We start from the raw sequence: 17,199 nt of genomic DNA on the forward strand, positions 1-17,199 counted from the left end.
ATTAAAAGTCAGATCTAAAATTTAAAAAAATATTTTAAACAAATAACTATTTATTATACATGTTGTGTAAGCTTTGCATAGTTGTGAATATCAATTTATTCAGCATCAAGGATTATTTTGTGCTGCTGTACTTAATGTACCTTGACATATCTATATTAACAGAAAAAGTCTTCTCTACCAGATTTGTAGTGCAGTACCAACAGTCATAGGACTGATAAGAGTATATTCTTGGGTCAGATATTTACATCAATGCTGCCAGGCATATATGGAAACCTTGCAGCTGAAATGTAGACATAAGCAATAATGAACAGAGTCACAAGGTAACTGTGTGTATCTCAGACATGACCTCATACCAACAGAAGAGCTGTTGACAATAAGCAGACATCTACATTTACCATACTTGCCTAAGAACAATAGCAGAAAGTACTTTTGACTAATCAGGCAAGTTTGTTGTCTAACAAAACAAAATCATTCATCTCTCTCTTCATACCATACTTGTCTGGCTATCTTTCAACCATAATCTAGGTAATTCTATTAAATATGGAAAGTTTAAAACACAATTTTAATTTTATTCTATCAAGTTTCTGTCTGTGAGTCTGTTTCAAACATTTAGAAAATATGGTGCTTCCAAGTATATGATCTATGACTACAATTTCTTGCCATTGATTATTCTGCCTAGGGACAACAATGGAACTGAAATTGAGAACATCTGAACAGTGTACTGAAATTATGGGCCAAATGATCTGGCTTAGTATATCATAATTTTCACAGTTAATTAGGCTTAATTGTAACCACCACCTGTCCATTTCAGATGTGATAGCAAAACATGTATACTGCAAACCCGAAAGAGAAAATGGATATTGATGTTTACATAGCAAAGATAAGCCTAGAACACATAAATTTACAGCATATTTTTAACTGCCAATACAGAGTTTGATCATAAAGGCTTTAAGACAACTTTTGGCTTAGCTGAAAAAGTTACTTTAAGTAACAAATGTCCTAATTTTATTAATGTTCTATTAAAATTAATGTATATCTTAATGCACATAGTAGATGGCAATGTACAAATGAAGATATTACACTGGAGACAAATAAGGAAAATTATTTTGTCTCCTCCTATTGACAAATATTACAGCTGAGGGAAAAATATATGACCAAATAGTATACCCAGAAAACTAGATAATGTTGTAGCTAATGATAAAACATGTTTCTTTATAGCTCTTATAATTTGAACAAAAATGCAAGAGTGATACAATAATGCAGTTTATAATGGAAATTATAAAGTTGTAATTTGTACATGTGTTATAGGGTAATTACATTATGGCAGGGTCCCAGATAACCATTTTGCAGCTAGGAATTGCACTCTAAAGTCCAAAGCAGTGGTTTGGTGATATGCTGATTCCGCCCAAAATGTAGCCTTTTCATTTGGAGTCTTGATTTTCCTCAGTGGATTTGTTTTCTATTTAAAATAACCCTTGCCATATGTTAAATAAATACATTAAAATAACCCTATGTATAGATATGTTAAGCTTGTTATAATATCAATATTAATTTATATCATAATAAAAATTATAAAAAAATAATAATTCCATAGCCATGCTGGGTGGTGGGGGGGGGGGGAAGAGAAGAGAAGACTTTAGGGCCACACAGAAAGAATGGCTGTTGTATACATGCTGATGATAAATCACCTTTTCAGATGTATTTGGGATTTCAGCATAAACTTTTTATGGTTGCTGAATAGCAATTGTACACATCTGATTTGTAAAACAAAGTATGCTTCAAAAAGAGGACATTGCAATGTCTGGTATAATCCCAAATAACAAGTAGGATAGTGCAGTTTGCAAAATTCTCTGTGTTAAGCAACATTGGGGATATCCCCAAATCCAAGAACAACACTGAAAGCAATTATTAACCTTACATCTACCATCTTATCAATTCACAGGATTATAGTGTGGGTGTAATTTGCTGATATATGTAGCAAATATAAATAAATTGTAGACTTCAGAGAGGTGAAAACATCAAATAAATAGGACTATGAAAAAGCACTTGAATGTAACAGCTTTGAGGGTACTCTTCTTGAAACAAAACTGAATTTCTGAATAGCATGTTGTTTTGTACTGTACTTTGAACAGAGGGGCAACTGTAATCAACTACTTTGACTACTGTATTCTGTGCAATATAACTGGACTTTGGGATTTGCTATTCTATTAAAACAAAACCGGCTCGTTCAAATTGGCTCATCCAGAGCTGCTACTCACTGAAAAACTGGGAGAGGGATGGGGAACAGAAGGCTCACTGAGGGGCCATTTTAGATCTGAAGCTACTGGTAGCAATTGACTAAGACCTGGAGTTCTGTAATGAGTCAGAATCTGGAGAACTGCTAGAAGTAGTGAGTATATAGCTGGCCATTTAATATACGGATGTGCCTGCTTTATCAGCAAAAGCAGAGATAAACAAACCTTCTCTGATATGCTTATCTGATATGCTACCCAATCAATGTCAGTGGTGGATGGTGGGGAATGCCTGAATTATGGACTCATTCCTTAAAAGGAAGAATCCCTATTGAACAGGCATATTTCTGAATTCTCCAGTCCATTTCCAGAACTAGTAAGCGCTCCAACTTGCCTGAATATTCAGCTATTAGGAATCTGGAGACATGTAAACAAAGGTGTGCAGTAACTATTAGTACTGAGCATCATCAGCCTGTTAACAACTATCTCCCAAGGCAGATGTAAGCCTTGACAGCAACTTCATATAACTTTCAAATAACACAGGAGATAAAACATTGCATGACATTATTCATCCATCCTTGGGAGAGTTTGTGATGGGACAAGCATGTATCTCCCAGTTTCACTTTCAGCTTGAACTGAGGGAAAGGAAAGAACAGCTCTCTTAAGTACTGAAACAATATTCTTTGCATAGGTGTAATCAAGAAAACCAGGAATATCACCAGTACTTGTAGTCCTTGACTTACAACGGTTCATTTAGTGACTGTTCAAAGTTACAAAGGCACTGAAAAGTGACTTATAACCAGTTTTCATACTTACGACCATTGTAACATCCCCATGGTCATGTAATCAAAATTCAGATGCTTGGCAATTGACTCATATTTATGACAACTGCAGTCTCGCAGAGATGATATTCTGCCGGTTCGGACTGGTTCGCCAAAACCAGTAGCGGAAATCGCAGGTGTCCCCCCCCAGCTCTATGGCATTCGATTTAGCCACTTGTTTTAGCCAAAGTGCATGCGCAGATGTGCGCTCACATTTGCGAACCGGTAGGGAAGGTAAATGAATACCATCCCTGGTCACGTGATCCTCTTTTGCAATCTTCTGACAACCAAAGTCAATGGGGAGCCAGTCATAAAATGGGGCAAACCCACTTAACAATTGTTTCATTTGGCAACAGAAATTTTGGGCTAAATTGTGGTCATAATTGTGGTGGTACCTGTATTTCACTTTCCCTGTCTCTTTCCTATCTAGTTGATCGAGAAGTCTGCCTTCATGAAAAAACTGAATCCAAATCCAAGTTAGCAAGACATTTGATTAAGAAAATAAAAATATTAATGATCGAAATAATCATTGGCAGGACAGAACACTTAGACAGCCTTATAAGTTAACAGGCAAGTAGTTGCATGAACAGAACTAAGAGTTACATTTGCTTCCAAGAAATCGTATTTGCAAAAAGCTCACAAGCCTAGTTTGGAGTAAGAAGGCTGACATTACCATTTGTAGTCTGGAGCCTTGCTCAGCTCTAAAAAAGTTCCTTTGGGCAGTTTCAACAGAAGCAATTAAATAGAAAACCCATGTCCTTTCTTTTCCTTCATTGCCAAGGATTTTATAATGGTGCCCATACTAGTTTCAAAAGGATTCCTTGTATCTATCCAGCTGTACCATAGTTGTTCAAGCCACCTGTATTCCCATTTCATTGCTTGCAATACTACACAAAACAAGGAGTACTTTGTAGTTATTTGATTCTAGCATCTAAGAGACATGGTTATTTAATGCCTCAGCCAGATTCCAATAAGCTAAATTCCTATATTTGCAACTTGTCTACCCTATACTATCTCACAATGCCAATATTTCAACCACAAAGAATTGGTGGGATCATACCAGTGGGCCTCCTACAGTTGGGGATTATAAATCTACATGTATTCTTTCTTTTCTTCCTTTCCTTCCACAAACTTGGATGTTGTCACCAAGTGAAAGTCAACAGTCCAACTTATCACACACAGTACCACAAAAAACAGATTAGGAACACAAGTTAAAATAGGGAAGAAAATGATAAGTGAGCACTTGTCCACCCTAGATGAGTTCAAATCACCAGGACCAGATGGATTACAACCCAAGGTTCTGAAGGAACTGGCAGACATGATCTCAGAACCAGTGAACTACATCTTTCAAAGATCCTGGAACACCAGGGGAACTGCCAGAGGACTGGAAAAGAGCTGATGTATTTCCCATTTTCAAAAAAGGGGAAAAAATAGATCCAGGAAACCACGGACCTATCAGCCTGGCCTCAATTCTAGGGAAGATTCTGGAAAAGATAATCAAGCAACGAATGATTGAACACCTAAAAGCAAACAAAGTAATATCCAAAAGCCAACATGGTTTGTCAAAAACAGATCATTATTACAAATTTAAAACTTGGAATAATCACGTCCATAAACTTTTTTAAGTTGTTAATTTCTACATTTCCCTAGGAGTAGTGAAGAGTATGGGTTAAGATACACAACACTCATTCAAGAAAATTATTATTGGAAAGAGGTGGCAGCTTAAAAGTTCTAAAAGTAGCCTTTTTGTGCTTCCATGCATCGGTTGCCATGGCTACAGCTTCCACATAAAAGCAAAGTGTTGGACTTATTTAAAGAAGGGGGGAAAACTCTACCTCTTGCCATTTCAACCACGATGTTCCAAGACATTTTGGCTCAAAACAAACACAACTGTGAATGCAGGACTAAAGGACCAAAGAACAGTTTAAATCTGACAGTCAACAGGAATTTCCTTCTCCTCTTAAATATACAGAGAACCTGCAGAGTTGCCAGGGAGGAGGAAAACGAAGGACAGAATAACATCCCAAAATGTCATTATATTATTTATTTTACCTTTCTACTCAGTTATTTTAATAATCTGCATCACTGACCCTAAGCATCAGGAGCAACTACGTTTTGGAAAGTTGTAAAAGTTAACTGGAACATTATCAAAATATTTTGGTATGATCAATGTCTCAAAACAGATGTGTTTAGTTTAAAACAATTAAGATGAAATTAAATTATTAATGCAAAGTATCAAGGGAAAATAATTCTTTTTCATTTATTCCAGAGTTCTCTTTAAGCCAAAGTTTAGTACTATGAACTTAGTTCATGAGCTTAACTTTACCTCTGAAAACAAGACTCTTAGAAGCACATGGAAGGCAGGGAAATTATATAAATACATTTCCAGAGCTGACTTACAAAGAGTAACTGTATCACTACTGCTGTGATCCATAGTTGCCCATTAACGGCTAGATGCTGCCCTGATTCAGCCAGCATCCCTTGGACCTTGGCAGAAAGCTATCAAACACTTCTTTTCATCTGCAAGGACGCTCAGAACAGACTGCAGCAGCTGAGAGAGATTAAGGGATTTCAGCTGAGGTTACAGTTTGCAAAATGTAGCTCTGTGAACTTCATCATTCAAGAGCAATAAGTATTAAGCATTTATCCAAAGCATTATGACAATTTCAAGATTAATGAGTTGAATACAGCACGAGCTTTATAGTAAGGTTACAGCCTTCCACACGTGGTTTATCTAGTTCTATTACATATATTTTGGAGCTAATTTAAAAGATGCCAATCACCACACAATATGTAACTGTGCTAATTAGAAATGAAAATATAAGAAATTAACAGTAAGAATGACGATTTTATCTGAAGAATAAGAGGCTTTTTATTTAGGATAGAAACATGGACTTTTCTCCACCCCTACCATAACTTTGTGCAAAGAGTAAACATCACTCTTACCCTGTATTTGATCCTAGCCAAATGGTCAAGATGCCATAATATTACAGTACTCTTACTGAAATACCTATTTACAGTAATGCTCCTATTTTTAAGGTCTATGGAAAATTGAAATAACTGATAATTTTAGTTAAATATCTTCCACCAAAAAAAGCGGGTGGAGACAATCCAAAATAATATATTTTACCTATAGTACGTTTGTGCCTACTTAAACCTTAAGATCAGCCTTTGAAACTTTAAGCAAGGATTGCACAGTCACTGAGGCAGGGGAGTTACACAGTTTTCCATAAATGACTTTCAGAAAGATTTTTAATAAGTAATATTATATGGTATACAATTTTATGATCTGTGTGATTAGACATGTTATGTCCTGTTTTATTTTATGGTTTATGTCTGTTCCAGACTAACATCTAGAAATATGAGAACTCGAGATGAGACCTTGAAAAAGCATACTTTATACATGCTCAAAACTCATTTTTCAAAAACATCAATATCTAAAATCTTGTTTTCATAGATAAAAAGATCTGATTTATATTTAGCAACAATTGACATCGTTGCTGCAATTGACAAAAAAGCATAATGTGGTAGGTAAAAAGGGTGACCAGAAGTTTATATTTTCAGTCAAACATTTTGTAATGTTATATAGAGTATTAAAATTGTCATCTTCTCTACTAAGCAAAAAGATACACAAATTAATATTTATGTGTTAGAAATACAAATAGCCCTAACTTACCAATTGCTTGTTCAAAGTGACTGTTCAAAGTGATGACAGTGCTGAAAAAAAAGAGGTTTATGGCCAGAACCTGAACTTGCAGCCTTCACAATGTCCCATCGTCATATGATCACAGTTCAGGTGCTCTGTAACCAGCACATATTTATGTTATTCATAGTCGTGGGGTCATGTGATCAACATTTGTGATCTTCACAGCCAGCTTCTGATGAAGTTATTTCGGAAGCTGGTGGGAAGTCACAAGCCATGGTCATGTAACATCATACTGAACGACCATGGGGATTGCCTCAACAACTGCAGCTGGAACTGATGTAAATCAGACAGTCACATAATGTTTCACTTTATACCTTTGCCACTTAGCGATGGAGTTGCTGTTCCCAGCTATGGACCAGCAACGACTAACTTTATATATATGCTCATAGTGATCAGTGTCTGGATTTTTATCAGGAGTCCTAATTAACTGCATGGAAATCAGAACTGCGTTCTGGATTTCTGAACAGAGGTAGAGCTGAGATTTCCAAAAACTTTTACTTTCAAAAAACAATATGGCATTCTTCACAATATGAGACTTAGTTTTAAAAAGACATAATGTAAACATTTCAGACAAAAGCTTAACGAAGTTTTAAAAATATTCACTACCACACTTCTCTGTTGCTCCACAAATATGAATATCTGCCAGAAATCATTTTGTGGCAAGGGCACTCAAATCTGATTTGAATAAGATACTGCCTTTTTCATTCCTATCATTTATCACCAATTCATCAAGTTTGATTAATTTACTAGAATAGATAAAATGTTCTGCTCATAAACTATTCTGTACACAGAATAGTCAGTTTCTATGTCCAAACCAAACCATGCATGCTTAAAATATTCTGCTCCATGCATGGAACAAAAAATCTTTGTAGTTGTCCATACCACTGCATAAAATGGCTGTTTCAGGCAAAAATGTCATCGAGGACACTGTCCTTGCTTTTCATCAACAGCTTCCACTGTGCCATATCCATGGCCAGTTGCTCCCCAATATTCTCGATGCCTTCCATTCTGATGTCCCAGGCCTGTTTTGGCCCACCAGCAGAGTGGCAGCAGATTTAGACAGTGAGAAGTTGGAGAGGAACATGGGTCAGTCCTGGAGTCTTGGGAACGCTCAGATGAGAGCTCTGTGTTGGAGGCAGAGAGTTATGCCAATTATCAGCTGCCTTTAGAGTCAGACATCAGTGAGGCAGACAAACAGCTAGAGCCTTGTTCCCAGTGTGCACATGCGCAGAGTTGCCAGACGAATGGAACAGCTAAAGAACAGGGGTCACTTGGGAGTAAGGCTACAGGTGGATGATGAATGGCCTCTCCCAGAAGAAATAAAAGAGGAGCAAAGGGGGAGTGGAGTTTGCAGGAGACAATTAGTTCACTTAATTGGCTCGTGACTCTCGAAGACTCCTTGTCAAGTTTTGCAGATATTGCCTTGTACTAACAGATTTACTAACAGAGAGAGAAAAGGGAAAGCACTGAGAAGATTGAAGACCATTTCAACAGTGAGTTATACTGTACTGTAAGTTGTGAAGAAGCTGGGAAGATGTAAATGACCGTTGCTTATTTGGCCTCTTCTGTTTTGTTTCAACTGAAACTTGAACAACTGAAATGTTCCAGTTATGGCAAATATAGGTAGCCCTTGTCTTGCACTGGTAACTTAGCAACCATTTAAAGCTATGATAGACACCCCACCACCAAAAAAGCTACTTACGACCTGATTCCAAAGTTATTATATCTGCCTCTTCATATATGGTCACATTACATGACTATATTTTGGGTCCTTGGCAACTGGCCCACATTTATGGCTGTTTTTGCTGTGCCCTGCAGTCACACAAAGACGATTTATCACGGGAATCAGCATTCATTTTTCATTTACAGGGGGGAACCACCCCCCACAGGGAACAATGGGTTTGCTTAATAACTGGTATTTGCTTAAAGACTGCTGCAAAAACGGTCGTAAAATCGAATCCAGTCACATGATGACCTGCTTTATACTGTCATGACTTATGACCATAATTACTAGGTTCAATTACAGTCATAAATGGATGGCCACCTGCAATGGTTGACATGACAGAGTTTAGCACAATTTCTGGAACATTTGGGTTTGAGTTTTGAAATAAAACAATCTTTTTAATTTTATGAATAAATATACAGTGTGTAATACAATACACATTATAAAGCCTGCATGATTTCATTTACCTGCCATTGTATGAATCTTTAATAACGATAAATACCAAGGTCTTTACATGTTCTAATTCTCAATAAGAAACAAAAATTATTAGGTTCAGATATAGATATTCCCAATTTATGTACTGAAAAAAATATTCTTCGTTTAAAATAACATTAATGTAATATAATTACAAGCCTGTTCAGCCAAAATGATCATAAAACATAAAGTTACAACAAAATTAATAAAATATGGAAGGGGGGCCAAAAAGACTAAAAATGGTTCATGCAATACGTCAGATGTCAGCATTATCCATAGATGAAATAAAAAGACATGCTTTCTTGATGATTTCATCTAAACAAAGCTCACTTCAGGATAACTAACTGAATAAGAAGAAGGACTAGGACGAGAAACAGCATGTTAATGAAAATAATTCAATGTTTCCTTTTCAACTAAGCAATTATAGCATTTGGTGATTATTTACTTAGAAGTACTTACTAGATTGGAAACAAAAGAAAGGCAACTTAGACAACAATACTAGGGATAACTTAACCTCCCTCATTATTGCAGGATCACATTACAAAGCTCTTGGCATTATGCCTCCATTTTTATCATACAGATACACATCCCTACTATAAGAATGTTTTCCAATTCCAGATGTGTTTGGCTCACACTCTCAAGAATTCAGTTGGACTTGCTGAGTGGGCATATTGAAAGCTGTCCTCTACCAAATCTTTTTAAGTCATTGTACAGATATTATGGAGCTACTTATGAGTCAATATACACATTTATTCAATAAACAAGTTTCCCCAACTTTGGTAGAAAGGAACAAACTTTCCGTAATCCAGTGTTGTTCATTTTTCCTTACATCACCCATTTTGCAAATATTTATCTGCTATGACAATGGGAACTGGAACAATATTTCTACATGTCTTTATGCTATTACAAGTAAAACAAAACTAAGACCATATTTCTGAATCAGAAATATTGTCTTGAGTTATTTAAAAAAAATCACAATATTGTCACACAGCTGACAAATATCACTAGAAACTTCAAACAGATCCAATTCCACTAAGTCCGTTATGAATTTTACAAATTTCAAAAGCACCCCCCCCCCCACTATATTAGCATTCAAATATAATTTGGGGAAAAATGTATTGAGTATTATCATAATGCTCTTAAATTCATTATAATGTGACTCACTGGTGTGACATAGATATGGTCTTTTACAAACTTTATGACATAAAGTTCATATTTATATGTCATGGAAATATAAATTATTTCTTCATAACTGAGTCGACTCAGCTTAATGATTAAGCAATGAATAATTTGTATCTTAACCATGTTACATTTTTAAAGGTGACTTGCAGGAAGTATTCCCCCCCCCTGCCCAAATACATTAATTTAACTATAAAGCTCTTTAACTGCTATTGAAAGATTGAATAAAATTACACAAAATATTTCATGTGTTGTACAATTGTAATGATTACTTTATAACTAGATTTTTGAAGAAATGTATTCTATAGAATTTTTTTTAAAAAATCACAAAATTTTCAGGTTTTCTACTGCTATCTCTGACCTTTTTGTTTTATTTTGGTATTATGTATACATATTAGCATTTTCGAATTAAGATTTTCCCTTTTGTGAATGGAAGAACAAAAATCCCTATTGCAGAAAAGAAATAGTTGAATCTAACCATACTTAAGATAAAATATTAGAATACACTGTTATAAATTATTGTAAGATTAAGATCTTTTCCTGCTAGTTAGCCCACTAACACAAGTCTAGGTAAAATCATCATATCTGTTTATTTGAAGTTGTAAGATGAAAATGAGGAATTTTCTTATCAGAATGCTCCTTCCCTAATCTTCAGAGCAAGACTAATTAAAAAAACCATTATAACAACATAGCTCAACATAAGAGTTATTTTATTTTGTTAAAGCAAGCTATTTATTTACAAATCAATGTCTGATCCCTTTCAGTGTCTTTTAATGATGTTTCTTTTTCAAGTGGATTATTGCAGAGTTTAAACAAAATTTGTGCGTTCAAAGTTTTCTTTGTATGGTTTTGTGTGGCTCTGTGTGGCTTTTATATAGCTCCTTCAAGAATACTAACTATCTCACAATATAGAAATTTCCCAATGATCAACTAAGATGTTCATTAACAAATTAGTAGCTCTGCTGGTAGAGCAAATCATTTTGTAGACCCAATTTTTAAATTAAAAAAATAGGTCAAGACTAAAATAAGTGTTCAGATTAAAGTTATGAAGTGAACATGAGATCCCAGGAGGTGCTGTATTTAGCTAACTTACCGTATTTTTTGGAGTATAAGACACACCGTTTTCCCTCAAAAAAGAGACTGAAAATCTGGGTGCATCTTATACACTGAATACAACATTTTTTGCCTCCCAAAACCCCTCCCCTTCACCAGAATAGCCATGCATAGCCTTTAAGAGGCTTTCAGAGTGCTCCTGGGTGCTAAGGAGGGCAGAAATGAGCAAAAAACTGACATTTTCTGCTCAATTTTTCCACATACACCCCCAGCCCCCAGGAGCACTCTATAAGCCTCCTAAAAGCTATGCATGCCCTTTTTTGACGAAAATGGGCCAGTTTTCACAAAAAGCGGGCCATTTTTGGGAGGTCTGCACAGTGCAAAAACTTTTTTTTAACTTGCCTCTCAAAATCTTGGTGCGTCTTATACTCCGAAAAATACGATAATTATTTTGCCAATTGAACAAAGATGGTTCAGGCTGAATTAGATGTACTAAACAGGTTTGGAAGCAATAAGCTGTTTGAATTCAAACATTTTGCAGACTACTGTGTTAACAAAACACAGTTGATGAATATATAAGTCCATAACTATATATGTATCATTCCTAGATAAACCTTTCTGTTTCCTAATGTTTAAAATACTGCTGAAATTAAAAACTGATTTCCAGAGCTTTTAACTGATACTTTGAAAGATCATGGTTCAATTACAGATGTATACTTTTGCTTCTCTGGCTATGTTAATTCCTCCCCATTCTCATATAACGCTCCATAATAAATCCCCTGAGTCCATTACAACTCCTGTCTTTACATTGCTGAAAGATACCAACAATCTGCTCGATATTTTAACAGATGTTCTGCATTTGGGACTTTGAGACCTTTATTGGTCCATTTCCTTTTCAATCTAAAAAAGGACATGCATTTATTCTCGGATTGGTGCGTATTTCACATTGGCCCCAGTCCAAACATCTATACACATGACTTCGAAGAAAGAGTTATCATGAAGTTCAGAACTAAGACAATTCTTACATTATTCTTTTTTAAAAAAGAAGTCTTAATTCAAGACTTACCTCAGTAACATCCATGACTTTAATAGCTGCCAACTGACCTGTCTTGACATGTCGACCCTAATAAAAAATAGAAAGACTTTTTAGACTTCACATTACTAATTAGAAGATTAATACCAAATCACTTGCAGCTCATTGTTTCACAGAATATCTATTTCATTCAAAATATTTATTATGAGCAAAAGAAAATGTAGATTTAACCAAAAATAATTCAACATTTTGCCTTTTAAGAGAACTGATAAAATATATTCTTCAATTGATATTGTAGGCAAACCTTTGTATAGTGTTCAGCCTTTAGTCAATTATTTTTTGGGAAAACAAAGCAGCCTAGGGTGTCTGCGGGTAGAGGGAGCATTCTGTTATTCTGGTGCACTCCACACACATACAAGGAGCAGAGCTGGACAAAGTCATCAAGATTCTGTGATTCCCACAAAGATGGCTGATAAGTGACACCAACCTAATGACTGTTAATAAAGAGAGCCATTGGTGACTCTTTCTTCTAATCCACGGTAATCAGTTCTCAGCCACATTGTTTACTATGAATCTGAAGACAAGCATCAGAAGTGTCAATCTTTCTTAATTTCCCAATCCACAATGTTCTTCAATCTGCCAATGTTTTAGGTTCAAAAGAACACACTAAGGCCTCAGTATACAGCTTTATCACCCCAAAAATCTAAAAGTAAAGTGTGAGTTTACACATAAACATTTACAGTTAGTCCTCAATTTATGACCGGTCACTTAACAAATGTTTAAAGTTACAACACATTCTCAAAAGCTTTCATAACCCAGTTTCGGAGTTACGGCAGCCACACACATACATCTGCAGTCATGTGACTACACTTTAGACACTTGACTTGTCTTTATGGCTGTTTTAGTGTCTTGTGATCACCTGAGCATGATTGGGGGGGGGGGGGGGGGCGGGTTGCCATTTCCAGGATTTATTTCCAGTTGCTGACAAAAAAATTCCCATTGGAGAAAACTGATTTGCTTAATGGCCAGTGTTCACTTAACAACCCCAAGTCTAGTCATGTGATGCCTTGACTTACAACTCTAATAACAAGACCGTCATTCTGGGCTCAGTTAAGTTTAAGTTGAGAACTACTTATATGTCTTATAAATGAAGACATCCCGAATATATTTCTTGGAAAGCCAACAAGGAGTTTGTCAGGGGAAAAAACACCCTGTTAGAGACCGATGAACCGTGGCTGATTCCCTTCTGCATATCTTTTGAGATATTGAGAAAAATAAGTCTTTAAAAGTATTCTAATTAATAAACAAACTTTAATAATAAAATAATAAAAGTAGATGAAAAACAGAAGTAACTAATTGGTTACATTTTGATAATGAAAGCTACGTTTGCCAAAATTGGCTGCCGAACAAAGAAGAGGAATTTGGAATGTGTAACGCGTGCGCAATAAATCACTTTCAGATAAGAACCCTTTTTTTGTTTTATGACCTGCGCAATAAAGCTTTCTTAGTTTAACTCTTGAGTGTCAATTCAGGCAGTTCAGGCCTAGCAAACTTTTTAACATCGTGACACCCCTTCTTTTGCTAGTCTGGGCTGACGTCATCAAATCATCAATTAAGGCACATCTTCTTTCGCAGATACTCGTGCTGATTTGCGGCAAGTGGTTTGTTAAGCATGTCTGCAATCTGATCATGTGTAGAAACATATTGCAATTTAACAAAACCTTGCTTAACTAATTGCTTTGTGTTTTGATAACGAATGTCAATGTGTCTGGACCTAGAACCTGTGAAATGTGACTCAGAAATATAAACAACAGATACATTATCTTCCATCACGGTGATTGGTCGAATCGGACGTGTCCAGATATCTGTGATCAAAGCATCAAACCACGTTAGAGAATTACAAGCATCTGAAACACAAGCATATTCAGCTTCAGTAGATGAACATGAAACAAAACTCTGTTTTCTCACTTGCCAGTAAACAGGACAACCATTTAGGAACATCATGTAACCAGAAGTGCTTTTGCGTGACTTCTTGTCGCTCACCCAGTCGGCGTCGGCAAAACAAATCAACTTTGGTAGATCAGTGTGTGTTGGTTCTAGCAATAACTTCATGTGTTTAGTGTGTTTTAGGTATTTCAACAACTTCTTAATGCATGACCAATGAAATTGTGTTGCCTTACCTACGTGTCGTGATAAAAGATTAACACTAAGTGCGATGTCAGGTCTGGTCCAACTACTAATGTATAATAGTGAACCAATGACTGAACGATAAAGTGTTTGATCCTCGAACTCAGGACTTAGTTCATGTGTTAAGTTGTGAAAATCTGTTTGCATGGGTGTCTTTGTTGTGCTAGCATCTTTCATGTTGCAATGATGTAGAATGTGGTCAATTTTCTCCTCTTGTGAAAGACTAAACCCCTTCTGTGTCTTTTCAATTTGAACACCTAAATAAGTGCTAATGTGTCCTAAAAATTTTAGTGTGAAGTATCTCTGCAAACTTTTAGCAAAAATCTCACTCATTTTCTTATTTGGACCAATATAAACAATATCATCAACATAAACAAGAATTATCTCATATGCATTGTTAGATCTTTTTGTGAACACGCATTCATCAGTTTCGGACTTAATAAAGCCCATTGAATTTAGTTTGTCAGTAAGACATAAATACCACATTAAACCTGACTGTTTCAGACCATAAAGACTTTTGTTCAGGAACCAGGTATCCCCTTCTTGCTTTCGGAATCCTGGAGGGCTTCTCACGTAGATCTCTTCATCTAGGTCTGCATGTAGATAAGCTGTGTCCACATCAAATTGAAAAACTTCTAAACCAAGAATAGTTGCAGTGGTTAAAGCAATTTTTACACTTTCAGTTCTGACTGTTGGTGAGTAAGTGTTTGTGTAGTCCTCAGGATAACGTTGAGCGAAACCCTGAGCTACAAGTCTGGCTTTGTATAAAGACTCACCATTTGGTTTCTTCTTGATTCTGTAGACCCATCGGGTGCCAATGACTTTCTTGTTTGCTGGAGGTTTTGCAGGTGTGAATACATTAAGTTTCTTTAAACTGTCCATTTCATCCTGCATTGCATCATACCACTTGTCTTGTTCTGAATCAGGAAGCTGTTTGATTTGTGTGAATGTCTCTGGAGGAAGAGTAACGTTGCAAATCAAAGGTAATGGTGATTTTGTCAGTTGCCATGAATAACGTTGTGGAGGGATTCCTTTTGTGGCCCTCTTGGAGCGTCTAGGAACAACAGACCAGTCTTCTTCTTCTTCATCATCATCATCCTCGTCCTCACGTTCGTCGCTAGCATCAGCATCCGCGGCTTGAGAAGACGGAACATCAGGTTGTGAAGAACTGGTAGAAGGAACATCTGCCTGCGAATTGTCATCAGGCTGCGTGGCATCTGGAACACCATCTCTAGGAAAATAAACTTCAGGATCATTGGAATGAATCCTGGACCAGTCAATATCTTCCTCAAAATTAGCAGATTGTGAAATGACAATCACATGTTTAGTATCAATGAATTTGTACCATTTTGAATTATCATCAATACCCATAAATCTTAGTCTCTTTGGTCCTTGAGTTATAGGAGTGTTCACCATAGCATATGAACCAAAAATATGGAGGTTCTTGAGATCAGGCTTGTAGCCATACAGCATGTAGAAAGGAGTTTGATTGATTACACTGCTCCAAGTACGGTTGACAATGTAATTTGCATATTTGATTGCTTCACCCCAGTATGCGTTACTGAGATTGGCATCTTCTAGAAGACAACGCATCATGGTTTGTAGAACCCCTTGTCTTCTTTCTACGACTCCGTTATGAGCCGGTGTATATGGAGCAGATGTCTGATGAAGAATTCCATTCTTACGCATCCAGTCCTGGAAACGCTGAGACATGAATTCTGCACCACGGTCACTCTGGATTCTGGCGATGCGAACTTGGTATTGTGTAGAAACAAATGCTGCAAAGTCTTTAAAGATCTGAAAGGTCTCAGATTTCTCTCTCATAGGATATACAAATCCATATCTAGAATGATTATCTACAATTGTTAAAAAATACTTTCTGCCACCAAGTGTTGGTGGGAAAGGACCCACTATGTCAGTGTGTACCAAATCAAAAATGCGTGTTGACCGGCGTGTAGCGTGTTTGGGAATTGCAGCCGCCTTGGATTTAGCCTTTTTGCAAACGGCACAATCCAAAAACACCTTACACCCCTTTAGATCCAAACCTTTTGCGAACTCCGGCATCTTTCTAAGAACACGGAAACTGGCATGCCCCAATCTTCTGTGCCACTTGTGAATACACCTGGAATGCAAAGGTTTACCAGTTAGTGAATTCTCAACATTAACAGTTTCATGAGGACCCTCAGGCTTACTTTGAACAATCTGTTTCTGTTTTCTTTGTTTGTTGGCTTTAGGAGCCTTTGGCACAGTAACGCTTTCTCTCTCTGGGACAACTCTCTCTGGGTTTGCGTTGTGCCTTTTTGGAGTTTGCATACTTGCCTGTGCTTGCCCTTTAGGCTTTGGCTTTAAGTAATAAACACCACCAATCAGCATGGTTTCAGCAACAATATCACCATCTTTAACTAAGTAACTTGCTTTTTCGAGGTGGTGAACCTGGAACTTTAATTCTCTAGACAAGTGACTTTGACTAAGCAAATTACTGGTTGCTGAAGGTATGTAATAAACATCAGGGATGTGTGTATCGAGCTCTTCAATGTAAACAGTTCCTTTTCCCATAACCTTGCAAGTGTGGTTGGTGAAGGAATACAGTTCTCGATACTCGGGCTCTGGTTCGCCCATCTCTGTGAAAAGTTCCCTTCTGTGGGTAACGTGCACAGCTGCTCCACTATCTAAAGTCCACAAAAGACGTCTGTCGAACTTTGGATCAGGTTGTGGAACGTTGGTTATGGCCAGTGTTGCAAGCGGAGCTTGTGGATCACGCCTTGGACCACGACGACCTTGTCTTCCGCCTC

The 17,199-nt window shown here is 36.7% G+C and overlaps 1 protein-coding gene across 4 annotated transcripts in view; it reads right to left on the reverse strand.

Annotated features, from left to right (window-relative positions):
- Positions 1-17,199, reverse strand: part of MAP4K4 (mitogen-activated protein kinase kinase kinase kinase 4) — a 155,690-nt gene that overhangs the window by 70,359 nt on the left and 68,132 nt on the right. For all 4 annotated transcript variants that reach the window (XM_081947642.1, XM_081947643.1, XM_081947641.1 and 1 more), the window contains exon 3: positions 12,254-12,310. In XM_081947642.1, coding sequence (XP_081803768.1) covers positions 12,254-12,310 — 57 coding nt within the window. The remainder of the gene's footprint in view (positions 1-12,253; positions 12,311-17,199) is intronic.

The sequence above is a fragment of the Natrix helvetica genome, assembly GCF_964273705.1.
Source record: "Natrix helvetica genome assembly, chromosome: 3".
Lineage (NCBI taxonomy): Eukaryota > Metazoa > Chordata > Lepidosauria > Squamata > Natricidae > Natrix > Natrix helvetica.